The sequence below is a fragment of the Nannospalax galili genome, unplaced genomic scaffold (genome assembly GCF_000622305.1).
Source record: "Nannospalax galili isolate Female #2095 unplaced genomic scaffold, S.galili_v1.0 scaffold330, whole genome shotgun sequence".
Classification (NCBI taxonomy): Eukaryota; Metazoa; Chordata; class Mammalia; order Rodentia; family Spalacidae; genus Nannospalax; species Nannospalax galili.
Genome location: NW_008329640.1, coordinates 2,202,682 through 2,226,027, shown reverse-complemented (window position 1 = coordinate 2,226,027; position 23,346 = coordinate 2,202,682). Strand labels below are relative to the sequence as shown.

General features: G+C 45.3%; 1 protein-coding gene across 12 annotated transcripts in view; it reads left to right on the top strand.

Moving 5' to 3' along the window:
• The first annotated feature begins 506 nt into the window (after positions 1-506).
• Positions 507-23,346, top strand: part of Adck1 (aarF domain containing kinase 1) — a 130,973-nt gene continuing 108,133 nt past the window's right edge. For 7 of the 12 annotated variants that reach the window (XR_003850619.1, XR_003850618.1, XR_003850617.1 and 4 more), the window contains exons 1-3: positions 664-954; positions 11,818-11,963; positions 14,943-15,026. Coding sequence is in view for 2 of the 12 variants with exons in the window: in XM_017799845.2 (XP_017655334.2) it covers positions 726-954; positions 11,818-11,963; positions 14,943-15,026 (459 nt within the window). In the remaining 10 variants the exon portion in view is untranslated. Of the gene's footprint in view, positions 595-658; positions 955-11,817; positions 11,964-14,942; positions 15,027-23,346 lie in introns of those variants that run through there. The other 5 variants (XR_003850623.1, XM_029566922.1, XR_003850627.1 and 2 more) reach the window with 4 other exon arrangements.

Genomic DNA, 23,346 nt, shown 5'->3' with positions numbered 1-23,346 from the left:
CAAGAACAACTATTGTTCTTAACCACTGAGCCATCTCTCCAGCCCCCAAACAAAATTTTGTTAAAAAAATTCTGTTGGAAATATAGCTAGAATTACATTGAATTGACAGATCAACCCTCCACCCCATCTCTGTCCCCGCCCCACAAGAAGGAAAAAGTCTCAGATGTTTATAGAATGAATGTGGCATAAATGTCTCCCAAGTACATCTTATAAGTCAATATTCATTCGGTCAATAGAGGTCAACCAGGATCTCAGATAACTTAGATCAATCTGCGCATTCTTACCATTCGGCAACAGTTCTATTTAAAATCTACAGGCCTATCCTTGTATGCTCCACTAAACACGAATCCTTGACCTGACTCCGAGCACGTATCCCAGGCAAAGAAATGATGCAGAAAGTACGAGTCCACTGCATCTCCTGGATGGAGGCTGCCCAGCAGGTTCCCAGCCTAAGGAACCAAGAACTACAATTCCCAGCAGGCCGCGCGGTGCCGGCTAATTGAGCGCCGGGGTGGCGAAGGCACGGTTTCCTGCGAAGTCCGGGCTTCGGGGCTGCGGTGGGGAAGCCGGTAGGGCGGTGGTGCGTCCCTCGGGGTGAGTAGCTGCGGCTCCCGAGTCCGGAACAGAGCCGGGGCGGACCTGCTGCCAGATCGCACGGCACGTGGAGCGCGGAGGAGGCGGTGCAGTTGCGCTCCGCGCTGGCTGGGTTCAGGCTTCACTGTTCCATGTGTGACCTTGTCACCGGTGCTAGCGGGGCCACGTGGCTCAGGGGACTCGCAGTGCCCTGCCCCCTCCGTTGTGACTCTGGTTTGGTCCCGGAGCCGGCATTAGTGTGGACTGCCCTTGAGTGTCCCAACCTTCCGTGCACCCGAGTAGGCGGAGCTGGAGGGGGACCGCTGCTGGCTCTGCCAGAAGTCTTCACATCCTGGTGGCCTTGTGGGCTCCCTGGAGGAGGTATCTGGGGTAGGCAGTGTGGCGTGGTGAAAAGCTGGGGGCAGCCCAGATATCCAGGCCCTCCTTTTAGGTTTGCAGCTGGCTCCAGCCCACTACTTACCCCAGCACCTAGCAGATGCCCTGTGCTTCCTGCTGGTGTGTGGAGAGAAGCCAGTAGTACACTCTCCCAGACTGCAGTGGCATTTACTGCCCACTCAGTAGGAAGCTGGGCACTTTACTGGGTGTTCAAGAGTTTGATAGGAATTAGATTTTGTGCTGTCACAATTGTTCTTTAAGCATTTTCTTGCTGTGGTAGTTTTCAAACTCCAGTGTACAGTGGAAGTATGCAAAGGGCTTGTTACCATACAGAATTCTGCTTATTCTCCACCCCCCCTCATTTTCTGATTCTGGTATGTGTTTGAAGTCTGGAATCCGTATGTTGGGATGCTGCTAGTCTGGGAGCCATCATTTGAATGCCACTATTTTATAGGGAAAAAAAAAAAATCCAGAAACTTCACACTTGGTTATGGTTATGTTTTTGTTCTTGTTGTCTCGTTTTGCTATTTAACTGTAGCTTGAGTGGATGTTGCTTTGCGCACTGTCAGTTTCTCCTACATTACATGTAGATTTTCATGTCCTTCACTTGTGTCATTTTTCCTATTTTATCTCATAATTTGTCTTATTGCATTAGTTGCTTGGCCAGTGTTCAACAGTCTTCATGGTGTGAGATTTGATTTCTGTGAAGAGAATTTGCATTTTATTCTTTTCCAAATATACCTCCCCCATCCCTTTTATTGTCAGACAAGGGACCTATGAAGAAGAGTTCTTTGTTTAGGCATCCAGTAGGCCAGCACACTGAATCGCTAAGGTTTCGATGATGTTCAGGGCAGAGCCACAGGCTGCTTTAGCACCCAGGAAGCTGTCTGTCCTTGTCCACCCATTGCTCTGTTGATTGGAGCAGACACACCTGGATTCAAGCTCTTGCACCATTGCCTCTTAACTCCTTGGGCAAATTCCTCAGAATCTGGTTGTGTGGGCTTCCTGAGATATTTATTTAAGCACTTGTTGGATGCTCACTCCTGTCACTTATCTGCTGCTGCTTGTCCTTTGCACTTGGCCTGATACTGCTCTGAGTCCTCCTTTCTAAGATGAACTGAATGGAGGATTTCTCTACTCTGTCTAGGTGAGATTTATTTTCCTTATCTGCTGCGGATCCTTGGCAGTGGTCAGGGATTTCTTTGTTTAATTAGTATTGATCCAAATAACTTCTGGCTATTAAGCACTAAGGAAAGAAATATAGTTAAAATTCACTCTTGCATTGAACTTTATCTGTAGGACAGGAAAGATTGTGAGCCTTCTCAGCCAACTATATAGTCCCTGGGTATTGACTCACCTTATTTGTACTTTCCAACAGTATTTTTAGGTCTTTTCTAGTTTGAGGAACAGTCTAGGAAAAAAAGAAAAAGTGCTTATCCACCTAATAGTCTCTGTAGGAAATGGGAGGTAGCTATGGTCACTTTCGGGGCTGAATGGAATTAGCTCCCTAAGTGTCTTTCTTCAGTGGTCACTGTCTTGTTCACTGAGCAGGGAGGAGGTAACTCCAGGCCTATATTTCCAGAATGTGACATGGGAAGTGGTCAGTAGGTAGTGGTAGTTGGAAAGGCCTATTTATTGACCCCCATGAACAGTGAGTGCTTCTACTTGTTCAACTTCCTGTTGCATGGTTTTATGATGTGCTCTGGTTCAGGGAGTCAGAGTTCATTGTTCCTATTGATTTGACAATTAAACAGCTGTGCCAAGTCTGCAGCCTTGAATTGGTTGTTATTAGTGAGGAACATTGCTTGATCTTTGACATGCTATTGATTTCCAGAGCTCCAAACCCTTCCTTCCACAGGCTTGGCTCTTTTGGGGGCATGGTGGCAGGTCAGAAATGATAGTCCCTGTCGCAACAGCTGTATTTACTCCAGGCCAGTCGTAAGGACTTTAGTGTTCTGAAGTCCAAGTGTCCCTATCAAAGAGATCATGTGCTATTTAAAAAAAAAAAAAAAAAAGGAGAAGGGGGGCGATGGCTGGAGATAAAGCTCAGTACTTGCTGCTTTTACAGAGGTTTCAAATTTGGTTCTCAGAACAAGTGTCTGTAATTTCAGCTCTAAGGGATCCGACACCCCTTGTAATGTCCTTGGTCACCTACACACACACACACACACACACACACACAAGTGTAAGGCTGCACATTTATAGTGGGAGGGTCCTGTGCATGTTGTGTCTCTGCTGCTTAAGCAGCTGAACCATCTGGGGCTCATCACACACCCTCTCTATGCTTTGTACCTGGGAGGATGATACTTGTTGCATCTCACTGGGCTGTGTGGAATATTAATGAGATGAGTGTAGAGGACTCTGTAAAGTTTAGTTATTGCTCATAATGTTATCTAGTGATTAGGTTTTAGGCTTTTGGTGGCCTCAGACTTCCTACAAGGTATGTGGTCGTCTGAGAGGTAACTCAGGTGAAAGTCAAGGCAAGTAAACAGAACAGGCAGGTGATTCATTAGCAGAGGGTTTAATAAGGAAAGGTGTTTTTCATCAACAGACATATTTCACACCTGACAGGCCTTTGAAAATACCCTCAGGGAAACAGCTCATTTGCATGTTAAAGACTCACTGACGCCTTATGGAAAACTGCAACTTCAATCTATTTAGACACAGTTTGGTTCTTATATCATCTATTTTATGTATTTCAATTTCCACCACTTTTATCATTGAGGACATTTGCTTGAAAATGGGGTGCCTTGCTGCTCCTTCCCACAGGTAGTCAAGGATGGGGAGACCTCAGTGTATTAGGGGCTGCTGTGGAGAATGTTACAATGAGAGTGTGGGGTGAAGAAGAGCAAGGGCTGGGGGTGTTGCTGGGAGTGATAGAGAATAGCTATGGAGTTGGAGGTCAGGGCATATTCATCTGGAGACCTGTGTTGTTACTGGCTCTGCATAGGCCTCTTGGGGTATAGCTGATCCATTCATTGACTAATTTGGTTAGTAAAGCTTTTGGAGCACCTACTGTATACCAGGCTAAAGTCTGGCATGTTACAGCCTGAAGGAAGCTGGGAACAGCAAGTGCAGAAGCTCTGGGGTGCAGTGCCTGGCATGTTGGGAAACTCCCAAGTTGCAATAGAGTGAGCAGAGGGCAGGGCAGAAGGGCCTGGGACCCTCTGGGAAAGCTGAAGGCATATCCTCTAAGGTCTTGGTTTTTCATAAGTGAGTTGAGAACCTTAGAGCATGTAGAGCCCAGGAGTGCGTAGTTAGACCTAAGTTTCCTTGTTAAGAATCTACTGGGAGAAGCTGGGTGTGGTGGGCCACACCTTTAATCCCAGGACTTGAGAGGCAGAGGCAGGCAGGTCTCTCTGAGTTCAGGGTTACATAGTTAGACCCTGTCTTAAAAAAAAAAATCAACTAGGGGGAAGATTCACTTCATTAGCTGACTTACTGTTTATTTCTAATTTGGTCTCATGGGCTTTCTGTTCTTTTTCTCATTGCTATGATGTTTAATATAAACAAAAATGTTCACGTGACAAAGGCTACTTACCTCTTGGTGGACAGGAAGCAGAGAGTGAGGAAATGATCAGGGACCAGTATAAACTTCAAAGTCTCCAGTGACTTACTTTTTCTAATTAGGCCCCACCTTCTTATATTTCTAGAGCCTGCCCAAATAGCTCCAGCAGCTAAGGTCCAGATGTTAAACACATGAACCTGTGGAGGGACATTTCATACTGAAATTCTCTGTAGTGGTGGCCATAAACTCTCCTCTTGACCTGATGGCTGTCCAAGAGAGTTGGTGATGGATGTGCCTTTCATGAATTACTTCCTTATCCTGGCAGAGGCCTGATACCCAAATATCCCATGTGAGACACTGTTGTCTGACCTGTGTTCCCTGTATTTCTTCCAAGATGCCTATTCTCTAGGAACTCTCTGACCAGGAAAGTAGTTTAGTTTGGGAGTGTTGGTCAGTGTGACACGGAGGAGGCAGCTCAGCCAAATATAAGAAGTGACAGAAACCTTTTACTACATTCGGATTCATGAAAGAAGAGAGGAGGGGTGCCAGGAAGGGGGAGGGACTTGGGAGGTCTAAAGACATCATGAAGCTCATCCAGTAGCAGGTGGGGTGTGTGTGTGTGTGTGTGTGTGTGTGTGTGTGTGTGTGAGTGAAAGAGAGAGAGTGAGAGTGAGAGAGAAAGCAAGCAGATATCTGTGGGTCAAAGCCTCATAGGACTTAGGCCAGCAGGTTTCCCTTCGGGAGTTCTAATTGGTGGTTTTAGAGCGAGGAGATCATGCTGTAACCTGGGGATGGTCGCTTATGCCAGGCATGGGGGTCAGTGGGGCTAGTCATGTAGACTGTTGTTGCACAGGCAGTTCCACACAACCACAAGGTGTTTGTGTGAGACAGCTATCAGGGTCAGCTATACTATGAACTAGGAGGAGGTGAGAACTGGAATCTCTGGGGTGACCAAGCCCTGCTTCTGGCATGAGAAAATTAAATCTATATTCCAAGTGGGTGCTGAGGCAACATAAAATTATAGGCATTCAATAGACTTTGGTTATTCATCCGTTTATTAACAAATTCTGCCCTTTGCATCTTGTGGAGGAGGCAGATGGAGGACTAGATCGTTAGAGATAAAAGCAGAGCTTAATTAGACAAGAGAGGGAAGAATGATGGTTTCTGAGTGATTGGCTCCTTTGTGGCTTCATGGAGGGATGATGAGGGATTGAGTGTGGAGGGAGATTTTGGGAGATTGCAGGTGCAGTGGACTTGACTACCTTGGTAGGGAATCTAGACATTTTGGTAGATGAAAGAGGTAGGAATGAAGGCTGAATGTGTGTTATAGGGACACTTGTAATCCTAGCAGTTCAGTACTTGGGAGGCTGAGGCAGGAGGATTATGAGTTCTTAGCCAGTCTGGGCTACATATGGGGGGGGGAAGATATAAGTACACTTGAGGGTAATGGCATGAGCAGCAAAGGGAAGGCTGGGTGGCTGAGGGAAAGTTAGTTTGGAATGAGAATGCTTGAGCAGTTCATGTGGGCCTATCTCCCCACTTAGTCATCATTCAAGGTTGTGCCAAGCCCTGGTTCCTAAGGGACCAAGGATTCCTCCATTTAAGTTCTTTAACGTTTTCCTCTCTTAGGTGCTGGGGATCAAACCTAGGCAAGTCCACCAGCCTTCTTTCACTTTTCAGAGATGAAGACATGAAGTTGAAATAACAAGGAAAGAAGATCTCATTTTCTGTTTGATTGACACATCAGGTTAAAGTGCATCCCTTGTGTCCAAACACTTGGAGCCTATGGGGGACATTTTCATTCAAACCATCACATTCCACCCCCTGGCCCCCATAGGCTCATGACCATATAAAATGTAAAATGCATTTAGTCCAACCTTAAAAGTCCCCATAGTCATTATCAGTCTCAATACTATTCAAAAGTCCACAGTCTCTTCTGAGACTCAGGTAAATATCTTAACTGTAAGCCTCTATAAAATCAAAAGACAAATTACATACTCCCAACATACAGTGGAACCGAATACACATTACCATTCCAAAAGGGAGGAATGGAGGCATAGTAAGGAAATACCGGACCAAAACAAGACCAAAAACCAGCAGGGCAAACACCAAATCCAGGAGCTCCACATCCAACTTCTGGGGCTTCCAAAGGGCTTAGATGGCTCAGTCTTTCTACCTTTGCTGCGTGCAACACACCTCTCTCTCTTGTGCTGGTACTCCCTGTGTTCAGGTCTTCTTGGCAGATGCCTCACAGCTCTGGCATCACAAACGTCATTTTGCATTTTATATGGTCATGAGCCATTGCTCAACCAGGCTTCACCTTCACAGCTTCATTCAGTGGTCTATCAGGGCCTTCTCTAGGGAGAAGAACCCCTGCTGCATGCTGCTTGGCCTCAGCAGCTCTCTGAAACCTCAGAGGAAGAACTGATGATCCTTTCACGCTTGCATCTTTCATGCCTCTAAAGCCAGCACCAGGTGAACAATGCCAAGTTTGATTGTAAGTTTTATCCATTTTAGAAGCTTTTCTCTTCAGTGGTCCCTGCAGCATTTTCCTTTCACAAGTTGGAGGCTTAACTGGGTGTAGTCTTGCCCCGGAGGCACTCTCTCCATTGTTTAAGTTTGAATCTCTAGGCCCCTCCTTATCACTTTAATCTCCTTAATCACTTTAATCTCCTTATCAATGGGATCCTCTCCATCACATGCCAGGGCTCCAACATTTATCTTCCTAGTGCTCTTTTTCAATCCAAACTTTTTTTCTGCCCCATTTGCTCACTTTCTCTGTAGATCTGCATAATATTCACCATTAATAGCCACACCACCATTTCTACATTAGGCTGCCTTGAAATTTCTTCTGCCAGAGAAATTAGTCCATTGCTTTTCAACTTAGCCTCAGGCAAGCTTTTTGGTTGAGGGCAGACTCCAGCCAGACTCTTTGCCAGAATGTCCCAAGTTCAGCCTAAGTCCTTATTTCCCTCTGGAACTACATTGTTCTCAGCACTGCTTTCTTCCAGGCCCCCACTAGAATGACCTGTTAATTTAAGCTCAGCTTACAGCAGTCAACCACTTTTCTAGCCCAAACTTCCAAAGTCTTCCACATTTCTTCAAAACCCCACATGGTCAGGTTCTTCACAGCCAACAGCCCACTCTCTGGTACCAATTACTGTATTAGTCACTTTTCTGTTGCTGTGATAGAAACACTGACCCAAGCAATTTATAGAAGGAAGAGTTTATTTGCACTTATGGTTCCAGGGGACTTAAAGTCTGTCATGGCAGGGAGGCGTGGTGGCTGGAGGTGGCTGGAGCAGGAGCAGCAGCAGCTAAGCTCTCATCATCATGCAGGCACAGGAAGCAAGACAGTAACTGGAGATCTGGCAAGGCTTAAGAACTCTCTAAGCCCACCCCCAGTGATGTGCTTCCTCCAGGATAGTCACACCTTCTAAAAGCCTCCCAAAACAGCACCATTATGTGGGGACAAAATGTCCAAACACTTGGAGCCTATGGGGGACATTTTCATTCAAACCATCACACCTTATTCTTGTGATGATCCTGTAAGTTCACTTCTCTTCAGGGCTCTCTTTGTGTAACTGATTACATGGGGGTTGTGACTTACTTGTGGTCATATAGGTGATGAGCTAGACTTTTACCCAGCCCCAGAGGCTGGGTCCTCAGCCACCATTCATCTCATTCTGCCTTCTCAGCATGGGCTTCCTGAGTGCTCCACAGGAAGGCCCCTGAATTACACCTCCTGTGACTCCTCAAATCTAGGAGGCTGTGTGTGCATGTAATGGCTAATCTTGCTTGTCAACTTGATGGGATTTATAGTCACCATGAAAACAAACCTCTGGGCATGACTGTGAGGGAGTTTCTAGAGATTAATCGTGGGAAGACCCACCTTAAATATGGGCTGCACCATTCCATGGGCTGGGGTCCCAGACTGATTAAAAATGAAAAAGGGGACTGGAGAGATGGCTCAGCGATTGAGAGCACTGACTACTCTTGCAGAGGACCCAGGTTTGATTCCCGGCACCCACATGGCTGCTATGATCTGTCCTTAACTCCAGTTCCAAGGGAATACAGTGTTCTCTTTTGACCTCCAAGGCATTGCATGACACGGTGCACTCACATACATGCAGACAGTACACATGAAATAAAAATAATAAAAAAAATTTAAAAAATGAGAATGCTGAGCAGCAGCATTCATCACTCTCTGACTATGGATGCAGTGTAGCCAGCTGCCTCAGGCTCCTGCTGCCGTGACTTCTCCACCATGATGGACTGTACCCTCAAGTTGAGAGCCAGAATAAACCATTGCTTCTGTAAGTTGCTTTTTGTCAAGACAGCAGAGTATCAGGTTGAGTCTAGAATCATGTAGGCCTGAGTTTAAGCTGACACAGCAATGTGTACAATAGTGAATACAATGTGTAAGGAGCTCAGGTCACTCAGCCTAATTTAAGGCCCACATCTGGGTCTGACAAGGAACCTGTATCTCAGCAGAAACAAAGTGGAGGGTGAGTCAAGCATATCACCTTTTAACAGAGCATACTTCAGGGCAAGGCTGTGCACAACAAGGTGAAGGGTGGGGTTAGGTGGGTGTGTTGGAAGGTTAGAGTGGGCATGTAGCTGCTGGGAAGGGGATTTTTGCCAAAGTCTGGTGTTGGTAAGGAGGTGATGAAAAGAAAGAACAGTGATGGAGGGGATAGCAGCTACCCTTGAGTTCTTCCTGTGAGGGTGGCACCTTGCTAAACATTATTTTTAATGTGGTTTATTTCATTCCTCCCCACCCCATCACGTAGATGCTACTGCTGTTATCCCATTTCTGGAGGTCATGAGGCTCAGAGATGAGGCAGTTTGCCTCTGGTCCTCCTGCTTTGAAAGAGGCTGTGCCAGCTTAAACCCAGACCTGCTGGATTCTAGACTCAACCCAACTTGACACTTTACTGTCCAACAGGGTTATTAGAGTGTTGACTGAGGGACTGCAGAGATGACTCAGAGGTGGTTAAGAACTCTTGCTGCTCTTGCAGGGAACCTGGATTTGGTTCCCAGGACCCACATGGCAGTTAACAACCATTCATAACTCCAGTTCCAGGGGATTTGACATCTTCTTCTGGCCTCTGTGGGCATTGCAGGACATGGATATACCTATACATACAGGTGAAAACTCATACACATAAAATAAAAATAAATTGTTTGCAGTCACCCTTATGTCATGAATACAGCCACTTGGGTTGAGGAAGGGGAGCCCTGCTTTTGGTTTTACTGATGAATTTGAATACATGAGGCCTGTCTGTCTTGAAAAGAAGGAAGAGTGTTCTCAAACTCCTGTTCATCTAAAATCACTTGCTCTCTTACTCATATACAGATTCCCAAATCTTACCCTCGAGGCAGCGTCAGTGGGCCATAGGGTAAGAGCTGGGAACCTGCGTTTTTGAAATGGTGTGCAGGCTGGTGCTTGTTCAGGTGTTCTCTGACTATACTTTACAAATGCTGGGCTAGGAAAACAAGGCTGCAGAGGGAAAGATAATGGGATTCTAAAAAGCACTGAGTCTGCAAAGAATCAAGGAAGGAGAAAAGGGCCTAGAGACATGGCTCAGCGGTAAAGAGTGCTTGTTGCTCTTACAGAGGACTAAAGTTCAGTTCCCAGCACTCATGTCTGGAGGCCCGCAACCACCTGCAACTCCAGCTCCAGGAGCTTTGATGCCCTCTCCTGGCTTCTGTGGACACCTGCACACATATGCACATACACACAGACACACACGCATACATGTAAATAAAATAAATCTTGAAAAAAAAAAGCTGCTGAACAGGTAGGAAACATAGGAAGCATGGAAGAAGGTGGTAAATTCCAATACAGATATGCAAGCTGTATTAAATGTAAGCCTCAAAAGTCAACTATATGCTGTTTAAAGAAATGGTATAAAATGTAAGTTGAGGCCAGGCATGGTGGTGCACGCCTTTAATCTCAGCGTTTGGGAGGCAGAGGCAGACAGATCTCTGTGAGTTCAAGGCCAGCTTGGTCCACCTAGCGAGTTCCAGGACAGCTGGGGCTACAGGGAGACCCTGTCTCTAAAAGCAAAACAAAAACAAAAACAAAAACAAAAAAACAAACCAAAAACAAAAAACCCCATAAAATATAAACTGAAAGTAAAAGAACATAAAAAGATGTACTTTGTGAATAAAGAAAAGCCTCTGTCTGTGTTATGAATCCTGAGTCAGACTATAGAGAAAATGAAAATAAGGCTGTTTGTAGCTTCTACATAGAGAGGAAACCAAGGTACACAGAGAGGAAACCAAGGTACAGAACAGGGTGATGATAGCCACAGACTCAGGCCAGAGCAGAAACACATAGGCTGACGAGCTGCATCTTGCTGCCGCATCTCTGTAGGCTTTGCACTGGCAGGAGGCTTGGTGATGCACCTCTCTGTGTGGGGCCTGTCCTTTGGCGCCTGTGGCTGGGTCAAGGGCTTTAGTTGGATATAGACGACTTGGGGATTGTTGTGGAGGTAGTACATTGAGTACAGTGACCCCAAAGAAAAACTGTATAGCCAGCTACCTGGTGGACTGAGCAGGTGCAAGTAAGGAGAGAAAGGTCTCACTAGCCAACAGTATGCGATTGGTACCTAGTAGTAGCCACAGGACTGTATGTGACCCATCAATCATGGTGTTTACTGTCAAGCAGCATAGTCTAGACAAGAGACTGTCTAACTGAAGTCACTATTTTGAATATCAGCCAGATATGGAGGGACTACTGGCTGTCTCTGCCCAGCGAGCATTTTCGCAGGGGCCTGTTTCTGACCTGTGCATCAAGGCTGATGATGCCTGTGGCTGTGTGCTGGGATGGTACTAGTTACAAGTGGCAGTGGTTAGCATGCCCTTCCCGTTTTTCCTACCTAAAAATGCACCCTTCATCCGGATCCTTCAGCCCTTGTTACTTGGCTTCCTAGTACTTCCTAGCAGCTCTGATAGTATATTATACATACTTTTGCCTTTTGCTTTTCTGCCATCCCACCCTAAAGTGTAAGTGCCACATGGGCAAGGCTTGTGGTTTGTTCACCTTCTCCACTGTATCTAGAACCTGGCACTGTTGAAAGAAGGACTTTGAGAATTGATTTGTGCTAAGTGCTACGTTAAGCATTTTATGTAACGATTCCACTTCATCTTAATAACTTTGAGGTATGCACTATTGTTTTTTTTTTAATAAATGAAGAAACTGAGGCACCATGAGATTAAGAAAAGGATACAAGGTCATACAGTCTTTAAGTGGCAGAGCTGGGATGTGAATTCTAGATTGACTCACTATGAAACTTATAACTGCTAATCTTTGACTTTCCTTTCTTGTGTAGGATCTGGGGACATGGCGGGAAAAGCTCTCAAGCTTGCCTCCTGGACTAGTGTGGCTCTTGCTTCCTCTGGTATCTACCTCTACAGTAACGGCTACTTGGACCCTAATGACTTTGGCCCTGTCAGGGTGGGCAGAGCAGTTGCTACGGTAGGTTTTTCTCATTTGTGGTAACAGAGGAAGAACAGTATAAGTTGAAGGTGTTCTGTAGGTGGTGTAGCAGGTCGGTATACTGATGTATATGGAGTTGGAGATGCAAGTGTTCCAGAGCTCTATGTCTGTCTACAGAGCTTTAGTCATGACTGCATCCTCACGTGCCTTCACTCCTGTGTATGCAACCCCTGCATTTGAGTGAGGTTGCACCAGGTCTCTGCTCTGAGGCCCTCACATTGAGGCTTTGTGTTTTGCTGTACTGATGACTGAGAGGAAGTGTTCCTCAGGAAATGCTGCGCAGAGACTCTGTAGAAAGAAGTCTTTGCAGATTCAGTTCTGCCTGCAGTCTTTCCATGTCCTGTCAGCCATGAGGTGAACTTGAGAGGTGTCCCCTACAACATGCCCCCACCATGATGTTCTGCCCAAGATTATGTGACCAAGTGACCATGGTCCAAGCATTTGGATACCAAATACCATGAATCAAAAGCAGTCTTTTAGCTGGGCATGGTGGTACACACCTTTAATTCCCATACTTGGGAGACAGGTGGGCAGATCTCTATGAGATCAAGGCTACCTGGTCTTCATAGTGAGTTCCAGGCCAGCTGTGGCTACAGGGAAACTGTGTCTCAGAAAACACCCCCCACCCCTGAAATGAAGAAATCTTTCCTCTTTAAAAAGAAAAAAATTCTGCCAGCAAATGATCTTGTTCCGGTGAGCTAATTTGAGTAGTTCTGAATGCGCAACTCATATGTGTCTGGGACCTGGAGAACTTTGAGAATCCACTTCCATCCCCTAACAGAGAATCTGACTTGAATATTTGACTTTAGAGGTTTTCTCCAGCAGTTCAATAGCAATATCATCCTGGTGTGATCATGTCTTCTTAGCTCTGCTGACAGTGACTCCCCAGACACTGCCATACAGTCTCTCTACTAGGGAGATGGCTGTGTGCCCCAAACTTTCTCTTTTACCTGCTGCCTAGTGAGCAAGATCACAGTTGCTCAGTTTCTCTCCTTGATGTGGCTCTGCATCAGGATGTAGCTCTCTTCCTTTATTTTCTTAGGACTTGGTGTTATAAAGTGTTCTCCTGAGCCTGGCTCAGAGAGAGGCCACTGACATGGTGCCTGTCCCAGAGGGTAAACTGAGTTATGAACTCAAATAGGCAAACAGGCTTTGGATTAACAGGCTATGAAGTATGAAACCATCTCCAAGTGTTTACCAACTGCCTTTGGGGGCCCAGTGTTTTATTTTATTTTATTTTAATGTTATTTTACTTTATTTTTTATTTTATTTTATTATTTTATTTAATTTTTTGGTCTTTTTGAGACAGGGTCTCCCTGTAGCCCCAGCTGGTCTGGAACTCGCTATGTAGACCAGGCTGGCCTCAAACACACAAGAGATCTGCTGGCCTCTGCCTCCTGAGTGCTGGGATAAAAGGTGTGTGCCACCATGCCTGACTGTCTTCTTTTATGTTTTGAAGGGTATGAAAAGACTGTTTCACTTAGATTCAGCTTTGAGGGAGTCTCTGATCATGGGGTGTACACACGAATGGATTCAAAAGCAGCCTGAAGCCGGGTACATGTCAGGACTGCTGCTATGATTAGACATATCAGTGTGCCTTGGGGCCTGGGAGTTGGGATGAGTATCTCTTGGGAGCAGTATTTCAGTGGCACCTTAGGGACTTGAGTAGCCCAAAGGAAAGTGTCAGCTGCTGCTTTCCAAACCAGCCACTAAGTGGTGCATTGTGCTCTCTTGCTCCTCCCTCTCCCCCCTCCCTCCCTCCTCCCTCTCTCTCTCTTTCTCTCTCTCTCTCCCTCCCCTCTCTCTCCCTCCTCTCTCTCCCTCCTCTCTCTCCCTCCTCTCTCTCCCTCCTCTCTCTCTCTCTCTCTCTCTCTCCCCCCCCCTTTTTTTTGAAGCTCAGAGCAATTTTATTAGGGTTTAAAAGAAAAACCCCAGGGCAGACACACTGTAATCTCAGCATCTGTCCAGAGGAGGGAGTTAGAGAAGAGGAAAGAAAAAAATCCATGGCCTTTGGGTTAAGACATCATGGAGGTCAGCCACATGGTAGGAGGGGAGCATTAGAGAAAAAGTGAAACGTCCAAAGTATCAGACAGAGAAAATATACTGAGGCTCTGGCCCACATCCAAGATAAAAAGATGGAAGAAAGAAAAGGAAAAGGACCCAGAAAGGCAGGCAGGCCTAACAGTAAGCTTTACATTCTTTGAAGGGTTCTGGTCCTGACCATCCTGGTATACCACTCAGTGAGTAAGTGCTGGTTGCTGGTGCTCAGTCAGTGCATATGGAGTGGAATTGCACTTTGGGGAGTGCAGACAAATGAACACTATTGAATATAACTCTTGGAACTTTAGTTGCTCAGTCCTAAAAGGATGGTTTGAGCTAGATATTCCTCCTCTATGCTGAAGACATATTGAAAGTCTGTGATTTTCTGACTGACCATGGATAAGGGAACTCATTAAGGGTTTTGGCCAGAGAATCTAGAATCGAAACTTAGTTTGTTAGAATAAGCATAAATATAAAGCAGTGCTTATTTGTGGTAGGGAGAGATGGATTAACAGCATTCATTTAGTCAATATTTACTGTCTACTGGTATGCCTGGCAGTGTAATAGGTACTAGGGAAAAGTGATGAGTGGGGAGGCCTACCCGTTGTGTCTGAACTTAAATTCAGACAGTTTGCACACAAGGAGCAAACAAACAAGTTTGGATGGTGGTTAGTTATTATCAGTTACAGAGAGTTTCTGGTGTACAGGGGCAACTTGACACTGGGCCGCTCTGTGTTGAGTCCTGATGACCAGGAAGGAGTATTCAGGCTAAAGTCTGGGGACTGAGCATCCAAGGGGTGGGACCAACCCTTCCTGTAGACCCAGAAGCTCCTGTCAGAGCCTACTGCTGTAGGACTTGGGAAGAAGTATGATATTTGATGTTCCCGGTGCTAAATTTCCCCCTCCCTTGGTTCACAGACAGCTGTCATCAGTTATGACTACCTCACCTCCCTGAGAAGAGTCCCATATGGCTCAAAGGAGTATTTGCAGCTTCGATCCCAGGTAAGGGACCCATGGGACCCACTTGAGTTGGACCAGGATGGGCTAAGTTTGAAGTGGCAGCACAGCCAATCTACTTCCTGTGGAGAGCTGGAGGTGGGCTGAGCACAGCATTGGTATTGATATAGTAGCCACTGGCCATAGGGGTTTAGAAAGAGGAAGTGGAGGACTCCTCATTCCTGTGCTGGTGTCTTAGTATCTGAGTGGGTCTGCCATCCCACATCAAGCTGGGTTCTTTGTACTGAGGCCATTATGAGGTTCCGCTGGGGAGGCCACTGTGGGCTGCCTTGTGGGGCTGGGGGGTTGTGGGCCCTTGCTTCTCATAACTTCTAAGCTGCATTGTTAGGTAAAATCCAACTGAAAGAAGTTAATTGCTTTCTTGTCCTTTGAAAGCCACTCGGGGCTTCCTGTAGAAGTGGAGCTGTGGACTCCACACATTCTCTCCTCAGTCAGAACATAGCAGTTGATGTAGATGCTATGACTGGAGATCCCAGAGAGTTGAGGGATCCAGCAAGACAGTGTTTGGTAGGATGTATCAGATGTTGAGCCTGCGATCAAGCATAGAGAGGTTGGGGATAGACCGGCTATGGTCTCCACAGCCTGGACTGTCCTTAGAAAATTCCTAGTTATGCTTCAGGGCTCAGCTTGGACACCTCCCCTCTGTGCTGCTGACCTTTCAGAGATCCTTTGCATATGGGATAATTAAAATTTTAAATTTAAACTTTTCATTATGGAAATTTCAACTATCTATAAAGGTAGAGAGCGGAGTTGAGGCTAATCCAGGCAGAAACGTGATCAGTGTCTTATTTGCTGTCTGCTCCCTATTTTATTTACTCTTTCTGAAGTCTTTAAATTCCAGCCTTAGGTGCCATATTGTTTTATGCATACATTCTTTAGTATGTGTCTCTAGTAGAAGAAAGACCTTTGAAAAGCAAAGCCATAATATTGCAGTCATACTTAACAATACGAATAATTCCTTAATAACTTCTAGCTGCTAAATCATGTTCAAATTTTCCCCACGTCTTTGAAAAATATTTATTTGTAAGTATGTGTGAGTTGTGTGTGTGAGGATGTTGTGTATCCTGCTCTGTCACTCTCCACTTTATTTCCTTCAGACAGGGTCTCTCACTGACCCTGGAGCTAGGCTGGCAGCCAGCAAGCCCTAGTGATCCTCCCGTGTGTTCCCTGTTCACAGTGCTGAGATTACAGGGGTCCATACCATACCTGGATTTTTACATGGATTCTGGGGATTTGAACTCAGATCCTCATTCTTGTACAGCAAGCACTCTTGCCTGCTGAGCCATCTCCCCAGCTCCCAGAATGTATTTTTATAGTGTTTGTTCCAATGTACATCCAAACATGGTACATATATTACATTTTGTTGACATTTCCTAAGTCTTTTAAAATAGGTAACATTTCTTCTTTCTTCTTGTATCTTATTTTATTTTTTTATTTAGCTATTTCCTTGTTGAAGAACCAGATCATTTATCCTGTAGAATTTCCACATTCAGGATTTGGCTGATTGCATCTTCAAAGTGTTATTTAATGGGAAACACATTCAAATATACACAATTCGAGATATATAATATTTGAAACAGACAAAATGACCCTTGTTCCTCAGGTACCCAATTTTCCTGCCTGGAGGCAGTCATCATTTCTTGTGTATCTTTCCGGAGCTATCTTCCTTTAATTCAATCACTCTGTCTTTATTCCTGCCACAGATGATAGTTCCAGCCTTTCTCTTAGACTGTTGTCTCCTTTACATCAGGGGTTGGGGTTCTCTTTTTGCATTTTCTGTCTTCGGCAGTACTGCCTTGGATGGAGTGAATTTAATGTCCATTTCAGTGCCAGGCTGTTCCTTGGCCTTCGGAAAGGCCACAGAAAGAGAAAGAAAGTTTGCATTCAGAAGACCAGAGTTTGTGCCTGGGCTTTGTGAAGGTCATCTAGCCCTGTGGACCAGCTGTTTTCTTTGTCTGTAAACTAGAGATGGTTATTCCACTTATTGAGGGTTGTGTAGATACCACTGAAGTCAGCGCAAGATGAAGCAGATGTGTAAGTATGCCAGCAGTTTCCTAGAAGGTGTACTTTACGAGGACAGAGACCTGGTATATGCTGTGAGTTTCCAGGTCTGCAGCACCTATACAAGTACCCAGGACATAGTTGTTCTGAATAAAGGCTTGAACAAATGGATGAATGACAGGTTAGGCTCATTGTAGGACCTCAAAGCCCCTTCTCGGAGCTGTAGTGCCTTCTGCTTTTCCCCATCTTCTTCCTCTATCTTATCTGTGCTGTGGGCATTGGAATCCTCCAGAGTGATATTCTTCAGAGAGGTCCAGGCTGGTCTCAGGGTAAGGTCTGCCTTGGGGAATCTGAGGGGCAAGTGGGCTGTGAAGAGAGTTGGCTTCCAGCGTATAAGTCATCTGAAAGACATACCACAGCTCCTTCAGACACCAAAAGCTTTGGGGATCTGGTGATCCTGTCTTTAGTTTATAGACAGACATTTGAAAGTACAACCAGGCATTTGATGAGAGGGCAGTGTATGGTGGCTCGATATACCACATAACAGGTATAGGCTGGTCCCTGGGAATTGCACCTGGGAAGGGAGATCCAGCAGGTACAAATGAGCATGAGCAAATACTGTAGGACTGTTCTTTCATTGTGGCTGATAAGTGAATGAGCAAGGATAATTATCTCACCTGTCAAGCCAGCATCTCTATGTTTTAGAGTATGTCAGACACTAGTGGAGCAGGCTGTGACTTCGCAGAGCACTCTCAAGGTTGGCATAGGAAGGCTGGCTTCATGGAAGAAGTGAGTTCTAGGGGCACATGGCACTTTGATAAGCAGCAGGGTATGGGATGGACTCTGGGGAACTGGATTTCTGGTTCCTGGGATACTTGTAAACTGAGATTTGTGTGACTGGGCCTGTCCATCATTCAGAAGGAAGCCACTGCTAGTGTAGATAATCTAGGCAAAAGGCTGGCAGTGATAGGATGGAAGTGATTCTGAATGAAGGACTGGGCTATAGTGGGTGTTTGTTAATTTTGTAACTCAGGAATCATTCTTGTCATAGGGGACAACATGTAGACTTTTCTTTGGAGATCTATCATATTTTATGTATATTGTATGAGTTTTGAACAGGGCTTACTCCACTTGTGTTCGCCAGGCTGTTAGGGGAGTCCTTTCTACTGGCCATAGAAATTGATTCAGCAATGGTCCTGAGGGCCAGTGCTGGGCAGTGAGCATTAGGTCAAAGACATTTCTCTTTCTGCTAAGTTAGCTGAGAGTGTAGGCTGTTGGCTTATCTCTGCTGGCAGCCATCTTGTCACTGTGGTGGAGCTGGTACTGTAAAGAGATGGGTCATTTGAGTCCTTAGATCTAGTTAAGCCTGAAGCTAGCCTTCCACTGGGCCTTTCAGTTATGTCTTGTAGGAAATCATTTTTTGCTTAAGGTGGATTGTGTTTATTGTTAATAGTGACCAATGAGTCCTGATAATACTGGGAACTCTTGGAGAAAGATGCTAGGGCTTAAAATGTGATTGGCATTTTGATAGGTCACAGAAGGACCAGTAACTCAAGGGAAGTAATAAGATTCAGAAATCCAGGGCCTGAGATGATTACAAGGAGAGATTTGGATGGTGCAGGGTTGAAAGGGAACCATTCTGAACCTGGAGCCATTTCCCCTGGTCTTAATTCATGGCAAGCAGCTCTGCAATGACCTTGTCCTTAGCTGATTGCAAGGATGGAGAGGAGAAACTCAGCTTACTAAGCATGTGGGTTATTTTCTTTGGAGATGAGATCTTGAAACACAAGGCTGTTTTGATACTTATTTTTATTTTTTGTGTGTGCATGTGGTGGTGGTGGTGGTGGTAGTGGTGGTGGTGGTGGTATGTGTGTATTTATGTGTGTGGTATATGTCCTTGTTAATATGGATATGCGCATATGTGCATGTGGATACACGTGTGTGGAGAGGCCAGAGGTTGATGGTTGATGCCTTTCCTTGATTACAGTCCACCTTTGGCTTTAAAAAATATTTTATTATTTTTATTTTATGTGTATGAGTATATTGCCTGCACATAGTGCATCTGTGTTGTGCAATGCCTGCAGAGGTCAGAAGAGGGCATTGGATCCCCTGGAACTGGAGTTACAGACAGTGCTGGGAATTGAACCCTGGTTCTCTGCAAGAGCAGCCAGTGCTCTTAACTGCTGAGCCATCTCTCCAGCCTACCACTTTTTTTTTTTGAGACAAGGTCTCTCATTGAACCTGAAGCTCATTGATTCAGCTGGGCTGGCTGGCAAGTGAGCTTCAGAGATTTGCTTATCTCTTCTCTGCAGAACTGGGGTTACAGCTCTTTAGGTAGGTTCTGGAGATCTAGACTTAGATCCTCATGCTTGCACAGTAGACACTTTACTGACTGAGCCATCTCCCCAGACTGATCCTTATTTTTTTTAATGGAGAAATTGATAATTTCCAGCTTTCCTCATCTCATTCTACATTTATTCAGTGGAATTCTCTGTAAGAAACAATTCCCCTTTCTTCCTCAGTTATTTTCAGCAGTAGGAACCACAGACATTTGTCATTTTCTATGAACTATATCTATGTCTGAGGTATAGTCCAAGGTCCCTTCTCGTTTATATCTAAAATTATCATTATTTTTTTGCTGAAATGGCTCTCACTTTGGCATTGAGTGCTCTGTCAGGTTGGCCCTGCATCCTTTTGCTGTGCCCCTGCCATGTTTGGAACATAATTTTTCTTTCTGGCATCACAAGATGCTCCAGACTCATCTTGTATTTTCCTTGCCCAGTCCATTCTCCAGGGAGGCCTGGTTCCTTTTATTGGAGACTAGGAATTAGAAGCTGAGACACATGTGCTAGGAATGCTTGCTGTAACTGGGCTGCCATTTCCTGTAGGGTGTTCCAGAAGATAGTGAGGGAATACATGGATATATACTAACATACCACATGGATATGTGTGAGTGTATTAAAATAAAAACAACACAAACGCAAGTTCATGCCTACATCTCCAACTTCAGCCCAACACCACAGACTCTGGTTTAGCTCTTGCCCTTTCCTTCTATGTACCTTCTCTCTGTGTTAGTAAGAAACCTGTCGATTCTATCTATAATTATTTACTTCTTTGTCTAACTCTAGATGTCCTAGGACAGATAAGGTCCCTGAGGCATACAGGAGTGGAGAGTGGCCTCAAGTAGGTGAGGTTGAATATATTAAGGCAGCTGCTGAAGCTGAGTGTGGAAAGGTATCAGTTATGATTGAAATATATATTCTTGGGGACAAAGTAATTTTGGCTGAGGCTGATGGGTAAGATTTGGGGGACTGTAAGAGACAGAGATTAGTTCAGCATCACTCGAGTGTTTCTGTTACTTTTGTGTTACTGTCAGTATCTGACCAGAGTCATAATGCAGGAGGAGACCTTGATCTTGATTGCACTGTACCTACAAAGCCTTTCAGCCAACTTTACATTCTTGTAACTGAGCAGGCCACTGGGCCCTGTGGTAGAGGTGTGTGGTCTCTTAATCAGTATAATATTTGGACTTGGAGAAATGGATAACACTTTCCCTTCTTGCCTGAGAAGCAGAACCAAGGAGACACAGGGTGTTTTAGGGTAGAGATCAGAGTGTCAGCCTTATTACTGATAAATGCTGGGTTATAGCATTTATGGGGTTTGGGTCTGGAGCCAGTAGGATTGGTGAACTTCACTCCCAGATTTGATAGACTTCCTTACCCAGCTTGTAGATGGACAAGCCTGTCATGGGGCCTGCCACTTAGGGCAGTTAAGCAGATCACAAAAGGGTAGGAGAGAGGAAGGGTGAGCTGGGCGTGCTGTTTCTTTCCTTACACTCACCAAGCTAATCAGTGATTCCTTCTTCCTCAAGGAGTAGGGAGGAGAGAGGTTAGCACTATGCCTCTCTTGGGGCTCCTTCCACACACTCAGGAGAGGGGTTCTCCAGTAGTACTTATGTGAGATGGAAGGCAGATCAAGTTTTCTATAAGAACATTTTATGACCACCAGATTCTGAAAACCTTTACACCTGACCAAGGTTGGGCATAGGCTGCTTCAGGTTGGAGAATGAGACACTGAATTTGGCATTGCTGAGATTTACATTTAGAAGAAGGGGTCAGGTGTTGTTAACTTTTAGAACCATAGGCTCTGGTAAAGTATTTGGAGACAAAGGAATCCCCATTTCGGATCAGTGGATAGGGGTCAGAGAAGTATAGTGAGGTAGGTAAGAGGTGGTGTTGAACTTGTGTGTAACTACTCCATTGAACTTGAGACGACATCAGCTAGTTCTAGCCTCCAGCATATAGGTGAGAGACCAGAAGGTCATGGAGGCGATGGTCTTTTTTGTCTTCCCCTACCACCCAAGACTTGATTTTGACATTTAGACCTTGGCCAGCCTCGTGGTTTTTGTGTATTATACTCTGTTGTCTCCTTGTTTATCTGCTTCCAACCTGAGGAAAGCACCACACTGGGTAGAAAGCGGAAGCCAAGATACCACTCAGTAGCTCTTGACAGTGCCTGCTGCCAGAATTGCTCTCTGCCTTCGGCTCCCTGGTCTGAATGTGAATCTGGGGCCAGGCTGCTGCTGGAGTGGGCTGGTAGAGGGATAGGGGAAGAGGAAGGAGGGCCACAGAGCTTCCTGTCAGGAAGTTCCTTCCCCATTTGGCCAATCAGCCAAGGAGTTAATTCAACAAACATTTGACATTTATATTTCCCAATAAAGGGGTGAGTAGATCCTCAAAGGAATGAGTAGATGCCAGCTCTTTGCTTCAGGAAGGAGAGATGGCTCTTCAGCTGTCGAGCAACTGCTTGTTTGGAGAATAATTCTCCCACCAGCCTAGAGAAGGGACAGTCATTCAAAAAGCATTTTAAGGATCTTGGTCTGCAAAGAGGGAGCTGTAGCAGTATCTGACTCTTCTGGAATATTCTCAGACTTGGCACTGTCCTGCCCAAACCATTCTTTCATCTAATGCTTCTGGTAGCTGGCTTGCATCAAGCCTGCTCTCTGCCAGGCACTGTTTGAGGTTCAGAGGATATGGAGGGAAAGGAGACTTGATGTCTGTCTTCAAGTTGCTTCCAGTCTGTGCTGGGGGAAGGGAAGCAGGCCTTGAAAATGGACTTGTGTTCATTATAACTCTACCCCGTGGTTCCAAATTACTGCATTTGACTTCTGACAGTTACTGACTCCCAACCAGGGGGTGCAGGAACCCTGTGTGGGAAGGATGGGGTGGGTGGGTATATGCTGGAGGTCTCTTCTAGGAGCATGGGTGGTGGCCAGCTGTGCCACAGAATTCCTTTTTACATGCAGTGTCTGTCCACCTGGCATGGAAACTTTTCAGTGGGTTTAAGCCGTATGTCGCTCAGACCTCCTTTTTCTGTTTTCCTTTGTCATTGTGGGGTGTTTGCCTGAGAGGGTTCTGTGTAGAAGGGAAATTGAATCCATGCTATCTTGGTGATTGGCTTTCATGGAGTTTGTGATAAATTCTGCAGGAGCATGAGCTGAGTGTAATGTGCTGTGGTAGGGTCATCTAAGGGTCAGTCCCCTGGGATGGGGGAGGCAGCCTGAGATTGAGCCTGGTGCCTCTTTTCTGGCCATCTGTGTTCCCAAGCCTTACTGAACATCACAAATCTGTGTAAGTCTCTGCAGGGACTCTGATCCTGAAACCTCTCAGATCATGGGATTAGTCTATAGGAGTGGGTCCTTTGGCCTTGGTACAGTCTGTAAGACTGGGGTGGAGAGTACTTCTTTGCTATGGGGAAAGCTGGTGGGAATGGAACTTCCCCCTGGAGATTGAGCTTACCCCATGGTGGCCTCTCTGTAGGTCTTAGACAACCAAGAAAATGCCAGGTCCCTCTTACTTGGTCTAGGCTCATTAGTGGCCCATGGATTGTGGCCAGTAGTCACACACTATTTTGTCATATCTTTGTAGGCCTTGTATTTTAAAATACATAAAACATTTAAGCCCTAAAAAGGATTTAAGAAAAATAATTCAGTGATTACCCTTGTATTCCCTGGCTAGTTTAAGAAATAATGCCTTACCTATGTAGTTGTAGTCCCTGGGTACTTCTTCCCTGACCCCAGCCAGCTTGCTGTGAAATACTACATGCACTGCCTGGAATTCATTGTCATTGCCACATACCTCCACACGACCAACCATTCAGGTACTCCTGTGATCTTTCATTCTTTTGACGCTTTTTTCCTTTGTTTGGTTTTATTCTAAGGAAAATATTGTGAAATTACAGGTTTGACCTCTTCCTCTTTTTAAAATAAAAAAAACATTACATTTATTTATTTATTTATTTATTT